This window comes from Rhea pennata, chromosome 1 (assembly GCF_028389875.1).
Source record: "Rhea pennata isolate bPtePen1 chromosome 1, bPtePen1.pri, whole genome shotgun sequence".
Taxonomy (NCBI): domain Eukaryota; kingdom Metazoa; phylum Chordata; class Aves; order Rheiformes; family Rheidae; genus Rhea; species Rhea pennata.
Window position 1 is genome coordinate 124,116,222 of NC_084663.1, and position 14,800 is coordinate 124,131,021.

At 34.5% G+C, this 14,800-nt stretch overlaps 1 protein-coding gene across 2 annotated transcripts in view; it reads left to right on the forward strand.

Annotated features, from left to right (window-relative positions):
* CASK (calcium/calmodulin dependent serine protein kinase) overlaps positions 1-14,800 on the forward strand; it is a 215,998-nt gene that overhangs the window by 48,441 nt on the left and 152,757 nt on the right. For both annotated transcript variants that reach the window (XM_062599616.1, XM_062599625.1), the window contains exon 2: positions 6,236-6,348. In XM_062599616.1, coding sequence (XP_062455600.1) covers positions 6,236-6,348 — 113 coding nt within the window. The remainder of the gene's footprint in view (positions 1-6,235; positions 6,349-14,800) is intronic.

Consider the following 14,800-nt stretch of genomic DNA (forward strand, 5'->3'; position numbering starts at 1 on the left):
AGTAGTAGTAGTTTCTTATTGATGGAAAAAACTGTGTTTAAAAAAGAAAGAAACAAAAAATACTCTGGAGGTTCATGCCCTCTACTCTCTCTCGTTCTGTGGTAGTTCTGCCAGCTTTTTCGCTCTGAACATAGTTGTGTGGTATTGTTTTTAATATTCACTTTTATTTCCTCCTTCAGATAAGGATTCAAGGAAGGTTTAAAAAGTGAGTTCAAATGTCACTATGACAAGAGGAATGCTGCCGGAAGGGTAGTAGGTCAGAAGAAAGACCATAACTGGTTTATGATCCATATAAGAAGTCAGTATTTCTGACTGGGGTTCCACTGAACTCTACAACAGACTGAATAAGTACAAAGTAGTCTTATTAGTGGCTTAGCTAAGAAAGTACATTGGCCTTAAAATGAGATAAGAGAAAAATTCTGGATATATTTGGTTTACCAAATGGTTTTGGTTTACATGACGTTTTCTCTGCATGTTTGTACTATCCTAATGCAACAAGCTGACATAATCTCTTTTAGAAAATACAGATCTTCCATTTTAAATGTTTAGTGAAATACAAATGTAGTTTTAAGGCCTTTCTTTCATGTTTCAAGATCTTCATAGTTAGACTCTATTAAAATAAGGAAAAGGAATCAAAGGCCTTTTCCCTCTAAAGAAAAACTAATTTTTAAAGGGGAAATCTGTTCATTTAAAAATACTTTGCGTGCTATTTTTGGATTTACTGACAAAATTGTTCAACTTGTCTAACTTTTTTCTTTTGTTTCTTTTTTCTTTTTTTTTTCAATTAATGAAACTGAATTTGAGAGCCCAAATGTACTGTTTTATATACAGTTCCTGAAAAGTCATGATTCATTTGGGAGAGATATTAGGCAAACTGCTGGAAGTTTTGATGGTCTGATGTTTAAATGACTTAAAAATTCAAAGTTTTGGGATTCTGAAACATAGGATTCAGAAGTTGTCCTTATAGCAAAAGTCAGATGTAACTCGATTCCCACAGGTCACGATTCAGTTCCTTCAGAACATGAGAAGGAACAAGCTGTAGTTACTAGCTGCTGTTTAGGCTTGTTAAGAATGAACAAGTTGTGTAGTAATTGCAACCTATTCTCATACCCCAAAAAGGACTGGAGGAAGGGGATAGGAGGTGAAACAGACAGAAAAGTAAACAAGACCTCCCCCCCCCACCAAAAAAAAAAAAAAAAAAAAAAGTTTGCAGAATGTCCTTATGTAAACTTTATCCTTCAAGTCCTAATGGCATATGCTGAATGAGAGAATTTAAAGTGAAAGAAAAGGTAAAAAGGCTTTGATAGTCCAAGATTTGTAAGATTTTTTTTTCCTAATTCTGGTGTTAAACTTGCTGAAGGAAAGAGTAATTAATGACTGATTTTCTTCACATTCTTGCTAATTTAATATGAAAGTAGCTTTGCTGTCTAGCACTGAACAGTTAATTACCAGAAGATAGTTATACTAGAGTTAAGATTACATTAGGATGTGATCTGCTAGCTCCAGACTTAGGAAGCATGAAAAGATCTGGTTATGAGGCATTTCTTTGGCATTACTATCCACTTTTTCATTGCCTATATATAATCAAAAAACCTGCTTAAGAATGCATTGCTATGCTGTATTCCAGCATTCTGTAATGCTTTGGTTTCCATCTGTGATGGCAAGAAGCAGTATGCATCCCAACTTCAGTTTAAGAAAGCTGAAATATATTTTGCTGTTTGATATACATTGCACATAGGAATCCAGGTATTGCAGGTGGTGAAATGTGCTGCTGCCAATGTTGATAAAATACCAGTGAAAGAAATTAGTCAGTCCTTACTAGCATATTTTAATGATTTTCAGACTTTGAACAAGTGTAGTCTGTTCTCTGCATGTTAACTGCAGTGAAAAATTTTGAAAACTAGAGGTAAGAGAGGGAGGATGGGTTGTACACCAAGGGATTGTATATCTCAGCAGGTAAGTATGTATATATGGAGAGAAAAATGAAATATTAAACATGTTACATTATAATTTTGCAATAGCTCTTAATTCCTATCAATCTTACAGGATGAAGTTTTATTATAAAACTTAATTGTCCCAGTCCCTTTGCTTTAATAAAAGAACAAATTTGTCTGGTATATCTATAACAGTTCTGATACCTGTATTCAGAGCTATAGTTGCTTTTTACCGTTTTTTGGCCTTACCTCTCTGTTTTAAATCTGTATAATTTGAGCTGCAGTAATAGACAGAGAAATTGTCATTTAGTGAAGATACATGCTTCCCCAGTAGCAGACACAACTGTTGGATAGCCACTTATATCACCAGAGATCAAGAATTTTCAGTCCTTTTCCTGACTCTGAGGAAGAGAGTGTGATTTAGTGATTAAACTGAGGGTGGCCTGAAAGACTTTGTTACTTAACCTCCAAATAAGATGTGAAGCTTCTACTATGTTAGAAAATATGGATCTAGTTTTTGGTAGAGAAGACAGAGTATCACTGTAGGCTTCTTTTTTTTTTTTTTTTTTTTTTAAATATTTGTAAGATTGTAAAATTGCTACGTTTCATTGCAGCTATGAGGAAAATATATTAAAAAAAGCAAACTACAATCGTAATTTATTTAAAAGTGCTTTTCTGTTAATTGGCACACAGAAGCAGCAATATCTTCTTAAAAATGTTGTTCTAAAGTTACCTTTTGCAAGGAAATAACAATGTACCTAGTGAAGAACTTCAAGTAACCTGTCTTACTCTCTGCGTTTTATACTGCCTATCAATTTCAATAAGAGGTTCCAGCAATTGCAAGGCTACGTTTCATGAATGTTCCTAATATTCGTGAAATAACAAATGATCTAAAATTGGAAATGAGCTTTTATTGTGCTGCTTTTCTCATTGAATGTATTCATCTAGTGTATAGTCATAACAAATGTACTGTTTTGAGGGTGTCTGTGGCTCAAATATGAGAGAACTAGGTTTGAAAAAGTTGGGTGTTTGAGGCCTATGAATGCTTACATCTTGAAGTTATGTTAAAATCTCTCTTCTGATTTCCACATCAGACGTCAGATTGTTAGTAGAATGAGTGTATAGTGGGCACTACTGAATTCCTGTTTTCTATGCCTTATGGCAGCTTTGCTTTACTTAAGAGTCTTGGTATTCATTAGTCTTAAGTAGATAAGGTTCTGTAAGCACCATACATAAGTTTAAATACGGCCACGGTCCAAGACTATAATGATGGGTTTTATACCTTTTTATTATGGAACTGAATATAATGGCCAAATTATTGATTGTTCATTTTGTGATTTAAATGTTTTCAGTCTTGTGAAGTAATTATTATCCAATTGCTTACTTACGAGGCATTTTTGCAAGATAAAAAGTCATTAAGAGATTTAGAGCTTTCCTTATTTAAGGAATTATCATCTCCATTTTTTTTTCATTCCAGACTGTTGATTATAGTTCATATGTAGCATATGTAACTTTATGTACACATGGCTTTCTAAGCTTTGTCCCAGACTTAACAATATTCAGGATTCAGATTGTTCCAGTCAGGGTTCTAAAGTGTTTTTATATACTGTGGAGGAGAAATAAGCCACAGTTATGAGAGAGAAGGTTAAGGGTGACCCCAAATCTGATCCTTCTTGGAGCTGTAATTTGAATATTTCTTTTTGTTTTATGCTCTCACCAGCTATCACTCCTTGACTGCTAGAGGTTTGTACACTTATTCAGGAGGATAGACAAGCAGTCCAGCCCAGACCTGGCTGAACCAGGAAATCTAGAGGTACCTCAGTCAACAGCGAGTAAAAATTTATGTTCATAGGATCTCTATAGTTACATGAATGAACAGAAGTCATGGGCCCATTAATCAGTAAGGTTATGGTGCTCCTGTCAAGCTTCTCTGCACTCTAGTTATCTGCAATTCTGTATCAGATTATTCTAAAAACATTAATTAATATCTTCAGAAAGATCTTGTGGAAGAAAAGTAATGAGAACAAAGAAAAACTGAGTATTTTAATTAAATGTACTTAATTTCTAGGAATCTATGGTAATTATGGATGAGAATGAGCATTGCCAACATTATACTGAAGCTGTAGTCAAGGTTTTGAAATGTTTTTAAATTAACATAATTTAAATGGATTTTATACGATTTAAAAGCAATTTTATTTTAGATGGGTGCTATAACAGTCAGCAGGAACTTCAGATAAGAAGGTGACACTGATCTATATAAAATGGGATTTTTTTATAAAAAGTTACTTTTTGAAATGCTAGAGAGGAAAGGGGAGTTCCTATGTCAATAGCTGTAGTCCTCAGATGACAAATTAAGTGAATTGAGTTTTTTTGTTTTTTTTTTTTTAACAGATGTCTGGGGAGTTGTATATATTTAGAGTCTTAGTTGAATATCTTTTTAAAACATTCATGGTAACTATAAATAGTGACTAATAGTGGGGTCTGGGTACAGATAGGAAGAAAATAGTCATCTGTTTTGGGTGTTTGATCATACAGTAGGAGCATGTTTAAGTTTCCTTGCATAAGTAGTGCTGTTTGAGTGCAGTGACATAATTCGCATGCATAGAATTGTGTTAATAAATGTTTTCCTTGAATCTGAATGTTTAGTTTGTCATTCATTGACTTGGTATTCATGCTCTGACAGAAATTGTCCTATTTCAAGAAAACGGTGGAATATGTTCAAAGAGTACAAAAACTAGATTTTAGCTTTGAGAGTGCAGGTTTGGTAGTATAATGAATTATATATGCTTTGAATCATCCGTGTAAATGCTAAACTTTGAGTGTTTGTAACTGTCCTCAGTTGGAGCTTTCTCCCTTTTAGGGAATCTTTTATTTTTTTTAGAATTGGGTTGCTTTGCAGTCTTATTGCTTAAAAACCCATAAACCAATTTCCTATTTGTTGCCTGGATGGAAGTATTTATCTTTTAGGCTATATTTAACCTTTTATTTCACTCAGCAGGTGACTGTTCAATCAATAGATGAACTTCCCAGCAAAGTCTATTTCCACCCTGAGACTTTCCCTTTTTGAGAAGACTTTAGAATGAAGTCGACCAGCATGTCAGTCACTGACTATGTAGCAACAAAAAATAATTGATTTTGTCACAGCTATTGCAATCTTGAAAAGATCTTAATTCATTTTCCTAACCCATTGGAGTAATTTTTCATGTCTGAATGCCTTACCTACCATAATTAATTTCACTGTCTATTAACACTATATGGAAGATTCCATATTCCAAATTAAAGCACCAGAAACTTAAAATCTTCTACTAAAAGACACCCCTCCCAACTATGCATTTCAGTAGTGAGTTTTTTAAAGTGGAACTTCTTTGGGTTACCATTGAATTGGCTCATGTTTTGGCAAATGTAATTTCAATTTTGTAAAATAACTAACTTTCTATAAGTTCAATGCAATAATAGCATCTATCTGAACTAGTTTTAATAAATCTTCTGTATCTGCAATTTTATGGGGGTTCTTATAGCATTAAAGATGAGAGAAAATGATAAGCTTTTGTGGAATTTCAAAGTGTTGTAAGTTGTTCATGTCTACTCATGTCAAATTAGTTCAAAATAAAGCTAGTTTTTTTTTAAAAAAAAGGAAGGCATGACAACTTTAGTTGCTTTACCATTACTTTAAAGTAATATCCTTTCAGTTGTTTCAAATAATGATAATTTCTAAACTCTAGTCTAGAGCTGAAAGCAAGAACATAGTTCTCCCCTTAATTTTTTTGCTTTTTATTCAGCTTGGTGCTGTCAGTCAAACTCTGAAGTCATCCCTGTTAAATTTTCTTCTTGAAGTCAACAATACAAGCAAGAACTGCAGATGTGATCTATTAGAGTAGAAGCCATGGATATTTCTTCACTTAGAAGCACTTTAGGAAGTTTGTAGTTCAATTATTTTATAATTATTTTATATGTCTCCCCATTTGGACTATGCATCTAAATAACAGCCATTTAAAATTTAGTAATAATGCTAATGTATTATACAAGGTTTCTAAGAGTCTAGCCTTTCTAAACTAGCTGTGAAAGAGAAGATAGTTGAGCTTTCTTTAACATAAAAAAGATACAAAGTTCTTAAAGTATTCTTTACATTAGTCTATAGTCAAACTTACATTTTATACTTATTGGGCAAAAAGGATGAGTGATACCAGCTTCTGTGTGAATATTATAACTGAATGATATATTGGAATGGTATATGGTTCAACTAGAAATAATGGAAAGAGAATGGATTTTTTATTGTTGATTTTTATCTGTGTGTGTTTCAGGGGTCCATTCAGCGTTGTACGGCGATGTATCAACAGGGAAACGGGACAACAGTTTGCTGTAAAGATTGTCGATGTAGCAAAATTCACTTCAAGTCCTGGATTAAGCACAGAAGGTAAGAGGGGAAAATTAAGTAAATCCGAAGCAGATAATTTTTTTTGTTAACCATTTCCATGCTTGCTTGCTTTTTAAGAACCTCACTGTCTTGTTTTGTAGAAGTGTTAAAACAGTGTCCTGTACCTCAGTTTAACTTGATTTAACACAGTGCCTGCATTTCTGATCTAGGGAGTATCTTAAGATCTTCATTTTTTCATTCATTTGAGTTGCGTTGATATATTTATAATATAAGTTAGCAGATCGTTGATTTAACAGACCATAAACACTTTGATTTCAGGGTTTTTTTCCTTCAGATCTTTTTTTAATGCATTAATTTGTTACTTTAAGGGACACAAGCTGTATAAATGAATGCTATGGCATTCCCTAAATATACTGAGGGGGACATGGCTTGCAGCCAGGAAGGTGCCTCTTACATAGAAAAAATACTAGATTAGTTACCTGGGGGGAGTTGTATTTATGAATTGTGTTAAAGTGTAAACTGGAATAATGAGATTAACTCCTTGGAATATTCAGAGTTCTGCCCTCTCATAGACCATTTTGGTCTTTAAGGTTATCTTTCTAAAACTTTCTGCCTCTAGTCTGTCTTTGAGACATGGGAATGGGGGAGAAGGACACCTACAAATCATAAAACAAGGAAGATTCCCAGACAAGGTGACTTGTGAAAAGTCAGCCTTTCCCTTGCATGGTCTGACATTCTCTAAAACTTGCTAGTCCTCAAATTACATTTGAGTTTGATTCTGTATATCCAGGAAGTAGACTGCCAGCCTCTTTGTCTGCAAACAGGCTTGTCTCAACACAGATGACTGTATTTGGCCTACTGTGAGGATGTAAATGGGGAATTATCAGGTAGAATGTGCCCAAATTATTATATAATTCTGTTAGCCTGTGACATTTCTGAATCTGAAGGATTTTCTATATTTGACTTCTGAGACGGGCTGCCCAACAGTTCTTTCTAAATTTTCACTGAGCACTATGCTGCTGCAGAGGCTTATAGACATAATCATGTTTCAGAAGAGCAATCTGTGTTTCTTAAGGATGCTTCTGCAGGCAACCTGTGGAGTTTGGGAGGCACTGCTTGGAGTTAAATGTTGCATGAATATGATTATGGACAACTGGTGGAAAGAGAATGAAGATTACCAGTACTTTGAAGGAGAAACTTTTATTCTTTGTGTGCCCATTCAAAACCCAGCCTGCTTGCTCTCTACATCAGAGTTCCACAAGGAAGTTATGAGTCTGAGGGAGCTGATGACAAGTCCATCCATTAATTTCACATGCATTGAGAGCAGTAAGAAGTAAGGGCTGAGTATGCCTCTGCAGTTACGGTTAGATCTAAAAAGTCGCTTGAGTGCTTTGGCATAAGTACCTGTATGAAGTGTGTTTACGGGTAAGAACTTTCAATCATTTGTAATGTATTTACGTAGTTAGTACAAGTTACTAGTGTAGTCGTGTGGCAACAGCAGCCAACTGCATAGTAGACTAGTAGCAAAAGTGTAGCCAGGAGGTCAAAGGAAGTGATGCTTTCTGTTCAGCATTTGTGAGACTGCATGTGGAGCACTGTGCTCAGTGTTGGTTTCTCCAGTACAAAAAAAGAGAATGACTTACAAGAACAAGCCCACCAGAGTGCCCATCAAAATGTTTAGAGACTGGAGTATGTAATGTCAGAAGAAAAGCTGAGAGACCTGGGTTTATTCAGCGTAAGAGAAGCTAAGGTGAGATTTTAGTGCTGTCTTCAACTACCTAATAGAAGGGTAATGGGAATATGGAGCCAGACTCTTCTTGGAGGTGCACAGTGAAGAGGCAGTGGGGCAAGGTGCAGCATGTGACCATGCATAAGAAAAAAGTTTTCACCCTGATTGTGGTGAAAAAAACTGGCACAGGTTGCTGGAAGAGGTGGTAGAGTTTGCATCTCAGAACTCAGAACTGGGCTGGGCAAGGCCCTGAGCCACATGGTCTAGTTTGACTCACTTTGAGCAGGAGTTCAGACTAGATGACCTCCAGAGGACCTTTTCAGCCTGTGTGATTCTGTGGTATTAGTACCAAAAGTCTACATGTGATCTATGGGGGAAATATGGTTTTAATACTATTTATGGAGAAAATTAAGATTTAACAGTACAGTGCTCAAAAAGCAGCACTTTAAAAACGGTTTTGATGCAATTATCATATTCTAATCTCTTAAACCTGGCAGCAGATTGAACATGGAATACATTTTAAAAGGAAGACTATTTGCTAGTCTTCACAGTTCATTAAAAAAAAATCTACTCATCTCTTACATTAACGATATCTATCTTACTATAGTAATAAAAACAATCATACTCTGAAAAATTAATGTTTCTCTAGGTGTTCTCTGTTTATCAATTGATACTGTTATGAGCATTTCTATTTGATAGAGCAGTCACCAGCTTGTAAGGAAAATTCGTAACTAGTGTAACAATCTTTCCATAAGGCTGCTTTATAGATATATCATGTATACACAAAGACATCTCAAATGATTTTTATCCTTGTGTACATCTTTGCAATGCTTTGGTAATAATTAAAAAAAAAACTATATAATGATGCCTGACAGCTAACAAATCTCATTTAGACTAAATTCTATTGGATTTAAGTATTAGTGTTCATGGTCTTGCATATTGTGCATCATCAGTCTCTGTAGTGTTATAATTCATCCATATTAATAACATCTGTTGACACCTTGCCACTGTTTAAGTGGCTACATGATCTACTGGATTAGTGCTGGATATTTTACACGATGATAGACTCTGTACTTCTCTTTCTTTCATATTGCAGAGAACTAAAAATACAAAATATACATAAAAATTGTAAGGTTTGAATTTCTTTAGGTATAAATGAAAATATTGTTAATACTCAATTTAGAGAATTCACATAGAAGATTACTTGATGCTATCAGAAGATAGCATACCCATTGAGGTCTAGTAAAAATATCAAAGGAAAGTAATTTGTTTTCAAATGCGGCTTTTAGTCATCATACTGGTATAGAAGCATGTAAAAGAGTGTTTTCCTTGTTTCTGAATCTGTTATAGCTCACACCGTAGTTACCTTTTATTGTCCGATTTTTCTTCTGCTTTCTTCGCTTTTCATGGGTGATATTTTCATTTTTTTTTCCCTGCATGATTTGTGTATTTTGCATTTAGTTACATATTCAGTGTTAGAATAGTTTTGAGAAGTACAAACACAAATTAAATTTCTTAAAAGAGAATGTTGGTAAGTTCCTTACCATTTAATCAGTATACATTATTTTCTTTTTCTTAATGTTTAATTGCTTTCTTATGCTGAGTATTTTTAAAGCAATTTAAATATAAAGGGTAGTGTCCTATGCATGTCTGGTAGGATTTTTTCAAGAGTTAGTTCATCATGTATTAGGATCTGTTACCTGTCATTTATTTTGATAGAAATGTTCTCACAAAGAAAATAATTACCATAATTTTCACCACCTTCTAATAGATTAGACAGATATTACTTATTGGACAGATTTATGCATGTATGTACAAGTTTGTATGCTAGCAGGCCACTGCAGAGCTACATAGATGAGCTGATTATGAATGATCAGGGTTCCTTTCAGAACCCCAGCTGGTTCTACTAGACGCAAATTGTGAAGCCAGTACCTAGTAAATGTTTTGACTGTGACAAAGGACAAAATTGTAACCAAGAAGGAAGTGTTATGAATTCTTTGACCATTTCTAGTACTGACAAGGACAAGATAATTAACTGGAAACTCATACTGCTATATATCATGCATCATAGGACAACAATTTCGAAATGATTTTTTTGGAAAAAAACACAGATTAGCATCAGATTGTTTTTATTTTACAGAGGGCACCCAGATCTTTTCCTTGACATACTTCCAGATTTTGAGTGATTTTTCTTACAGTTGTGTCCTTGCTCTTGTTCTGCTTTTTTTTCCTTGCATAAATCGTCCTTGCAGCTTGAAAGAATTGATTTTTATTTAGACTTGCATTTGTTAAATTATTTTTTGTTAGAGTAGTTCATTTGAAAGGCTTGGGTTTAACTCTGAGTAAAGATACATAGCCAAGTATCTTAACCTTTTGATAGTGGAAGGCTTGGTTAGTCACATGCTATTTTTTCACAGAAGAATCTATGTATAAGACAGCCTAACTGTGCAAGATCTGTCCCTATCCCACAACTTTTGAAGGGTTTAAACAAAAATACAATGTTACTGTTGAGCTCAAATCTCTGAATAATAAAAATATTGTAAATCTGTGTGTGATGAGATTTTTTTTGATGATATACCACATATAATTTAGATTTGAAGGAAGAACAAGAGAGACTCTGCCTTTAATTTGGAAACAGCTACCTATGCAAAACTTCAAGTAGATGTCAATTGTGTTGTACCGTATTTCACTACTATTTAACAAAGTTTATATAAATAGAGGAAACTTTTCACTCTTGTAAGCATACTGGGCTGTTAGGAGTACTGCGGAAAGGAGATAAAGGGAAGTATTCTTCTACGTGATACGGTTGGGTCCAAACTTGAGCTGTTAGGTCCAATTTGGGGCTTCACAGTTTGAGGGATGCTGAAAAACTGGAAAGGGCCCAGTAGAGAGCTACCAAGATCATCAGGGCCCTAAGGCCCGTGATGGGCAAGGAGAGGTTGAGGAAGCTGGGTATGTTTAATCTGGTGAAGAGGAGGCTAAGGGATGATCATAATAGTAGCTGACAGCCACTTGAAGGTGGCACAACCAAGCTGTTTTTAATGGTGACAGATAGTACAGCAAAGAGTAACGGACACCAGTCTGATCCTTCCAAGCCATAATTAGACATGAGGAGAAACTTGGCTGCTTGGAGGGACACAGCAGGGACAGGTTGCCCAGAGAGGCTACAGAACCTCTGTCCTTGGAGATTTTCAAGATGAAAAACTAGTTGAAGGCACAGTTATCCCAATCTAGTGCTGGCAGTAACCTTGATTTGAGTCAGAGGTTAAATTGTATGGCCTTCAGAGGTCACAGCCCACCAATATTTCCATGATTTAATGAAAATAGGAGGAAGGAGTTGGTACAGATTTCCATTCACTGAAGGCAGAAAATAGGAGTTTTTTCAGAGAAAGAAAAGCTACATCAGTTTGATTTTGCTTTGTTATTATTTTAACTATGAGAAATCTCAGCCTAAATGTTGTAGTGATACTGGTATTGTAGATATTGCTGTTATACAGGAACATTCTTGAAGTTCATTGAGTATTCATTGACTCTTGGTACTGAAAAGACAGTCATCTCTATAGACTGTAAAATCACATACTTAGTAGCACCTCTTGTTGATATGAAAATGCACAAATACAAGATTTTGAAGTAGATAAATTCAGATTGCTCATAGCCACCTGTCACTGTGTCTGTGTTGCTGGTCTTATAAATATCACCATACCTTCTGTGTTACTGTACAAACACTACTATATGTTGGGGTAAAAAGGTGGGAAGTATTTGAATTTATCATGTAGCTGTGCTAATACAAAATCAATTATAAAAAAGCCCCCCTTTTTAGGGGAAAAGTATGGGTTTGGTGGTTACTACACTACTAGATTTTGTGCCTACCAGCAGAACTTGATGACAAGAAAAGTTGGTTGTATTAATCATGAGTCTTTATTTCAAGAATCTACCTTTCTGGGAAACACATGGTTCCTAGCTTAATTCCTCTACTTTCCTCATACATTGGTCAAAATGTTCTGGTTTGATACAGAAAATGTTACCTAAGCCTTTCTGAACCTTTGTTTCTTTGTTTTCACTTAATGGAGGATTTGAGTTTTCTTTTATTTTTCTGGAGAAATCATAGGCTCTTTTGATTGTAATGCAGTTTAACTAGTTAAACATTTATAAAATTTATACACATTAACTGTTCTATAGTTCTGCTATAACTTCTGTAAATGAAATGTCATTGAAATTAAATACTCCTGTGCAGAAGGATAATACAAAAAAAAGTGAAACCATTTTTTATTCGCAGAAGACATTTCTGCAAGTGTAGAAGCATGTTAAGCAGATAATAGATAAAATAAATCACGAGAATATATGAAAGCATAATAAGAGTTTCTTTTTAAGGACTCCGTTTTTCCTACTCATGATAGTACTGGTGCATGTGTGTGTGGAGGGGGTTGTTTGGGGGTTTTTTGGTTTTGTTTTTGAAGGAAATGTGGAATTCAGTTTCTGAGAAGGCTTTGTGTAGTGTCATATTTAAAAAATTGTGTAAAATAAGGTTGTATTTTCTTTTTATTATTATTTTTATTTTTTATGCTGTTTCTGGTATGGGCCCAGATGTGGGGTTTGAGTAGAGCTAGAAGTGGGGTAAAGATGCTGGCTGTTACTGGTCAAATTATCATTGTTTTGACCTCTTTTGCATTCCCACATAAAAATTTGATTGGATCAAGGAAATGAACAGGAAGGAGATACGCTCTTTCATCCAGATCATAAGCAAAGAGTAATAATGATCAGCAATATAGTATGTGTTTTCAAAAACAGCAGCTTTTGCAAGGCCATTCACAGCAATGTTGACAACATAATGCTTTGCTTTTCCATCTTTGGAAGGAAAAGCATAGCATGTGAATTTGACAGCCACTTCAAAGTACATAGGACTATTTGACTTAATTTTGGTAAATTATTGCTCATATAAAGGGAAACTCTTATATAGCGGGAAAATCATTAAATTATTTATGCATTGCAAGCAACTGGTTAGTTATTCCTTCTGATCAGTGTCCAAAATAGGGAGAGCTTTGTTTCTAATATGAGTTTAGTCTGTTGCTTTTACTATGTGTCTGTTTATGTTAGGTTTTATACAGTACTGAACACAGAAAGGCTCTGGAGAGCTGCTCCCCCACACACATTCTTTTTAAGTCTTTGCTTCTTGGCTACATATTATTCTTATAACATGATTAATCTGTTCCTGATTTTGCTTTAGTGCCTATGTTGCAGAAAGATCTGTTGTATTTATTGGTTGGAATCACTATGGACTATTACACGTTGCCAGATTAGGTATATGTTTGCGTAACAATATTGTGAAACTGCTTTTGAGAGTGCCACCATCCAGCTGAGTACCCTGCCTAAGTTTCAAAATGCAGTTATATCAAATGCATGACCGTAATTTTAGTGATTATTCATTCTAAAAATAACATTTGAGGATTAATAAAAAGTTGCTGCATCTTGAAATTCTTAGAATGCATATAATAATGAAATACATACAGTCAGTACTAAACAGAATTTATTCTACAGATAATACATAGTTTGTAACTGTTGTGTTACATAACTGCATATGCAGTTTACATGCATTTTTTAAAGTAATCATAATGGTTTGAAAAGTATTTCTGAAGTAGCATTGTTATAATCCTTTCTGTCATTCTACATCTCATTTCAAACAAGAAAATAAAACCTATATGGATGAATCTTGTTACAAAAGTATTGTTTAAATTTTTTATCATTTTATCAGTAAAAGTCGATGAATATAGTTTGTCACTGCAAAGGTAATTTCTCTTTGTACATTTGAAACAGAGCTTAGTTACCATTAGGATTAAAATCTTTGCTGAAATGACTAGTATCATTAAATATGTGAATCTTAATGGAAATGTTCTTTTTGGATAATACAATAATGCCATACCTTTTTCAGAGAAGTACACTTCATGTACATTTCACGTTTCCAAGGCATAATAAAAACCTTAGACTTGAGGAAGTTTTCCATGCAAAGTTGTACTTAGGCATCACTTCTGCTTAATCTGGACTAAAACTGGCTTGTTCTTTAATCTGTTTGTATCTCACCTATAGCTAGGAGTTCACAAACACTTAGAAAGTAAATTTCCCTGAAAATTAAAGTTGAAAATGTTAATATTTAATGTATATATTTTATTATTTCTTAATAGCGTTTTTCAATTTAGGAAAAACGTATCTGTAGATAAAACATATCTCGAAGTTCAGCATAAATCTTCACAGAACCCAAAGATGAGCAGCAGTTGATACCATTTATTCCTTAACAGACTAGCAGAATGATGACTGTCAGGTAGCTGGGAGATCCCCTGCTTTTCTGAATACCTTAGGGAAGTCTTGGAAAATAATTGTCCAAGATTTGTTTTGTTTTTTTTCCTGGTGGTAAACATGTCACTGAAGTGTCCATCCCAATCAACTAGAGTTACGTGCTCTTGTCAGTTACTGAACCTGATGCTGCCTTCCAAAGCATATCCCCATACCCTGTAATGAAGAAGAGCAGGGTTATAAGAAGCCTTTTCTACAACTCTCTCTCCCTGAAAAACAAGCAAAACAAGGCATTAGATACATCTCATTATTAATTAAAAATAGGCATTAAAATTGCAAATTAGTATAAACTTTTCTGTACCTTTACTAAATATTTACAGTTGCATGCATATGATAGTTTAAGATTATAGCAGTTTCTGTTTGTTAGTTAAGTGTATGAAGTATTCAACCAAGGTGGCTAAGAATTCTCTGCTTTGG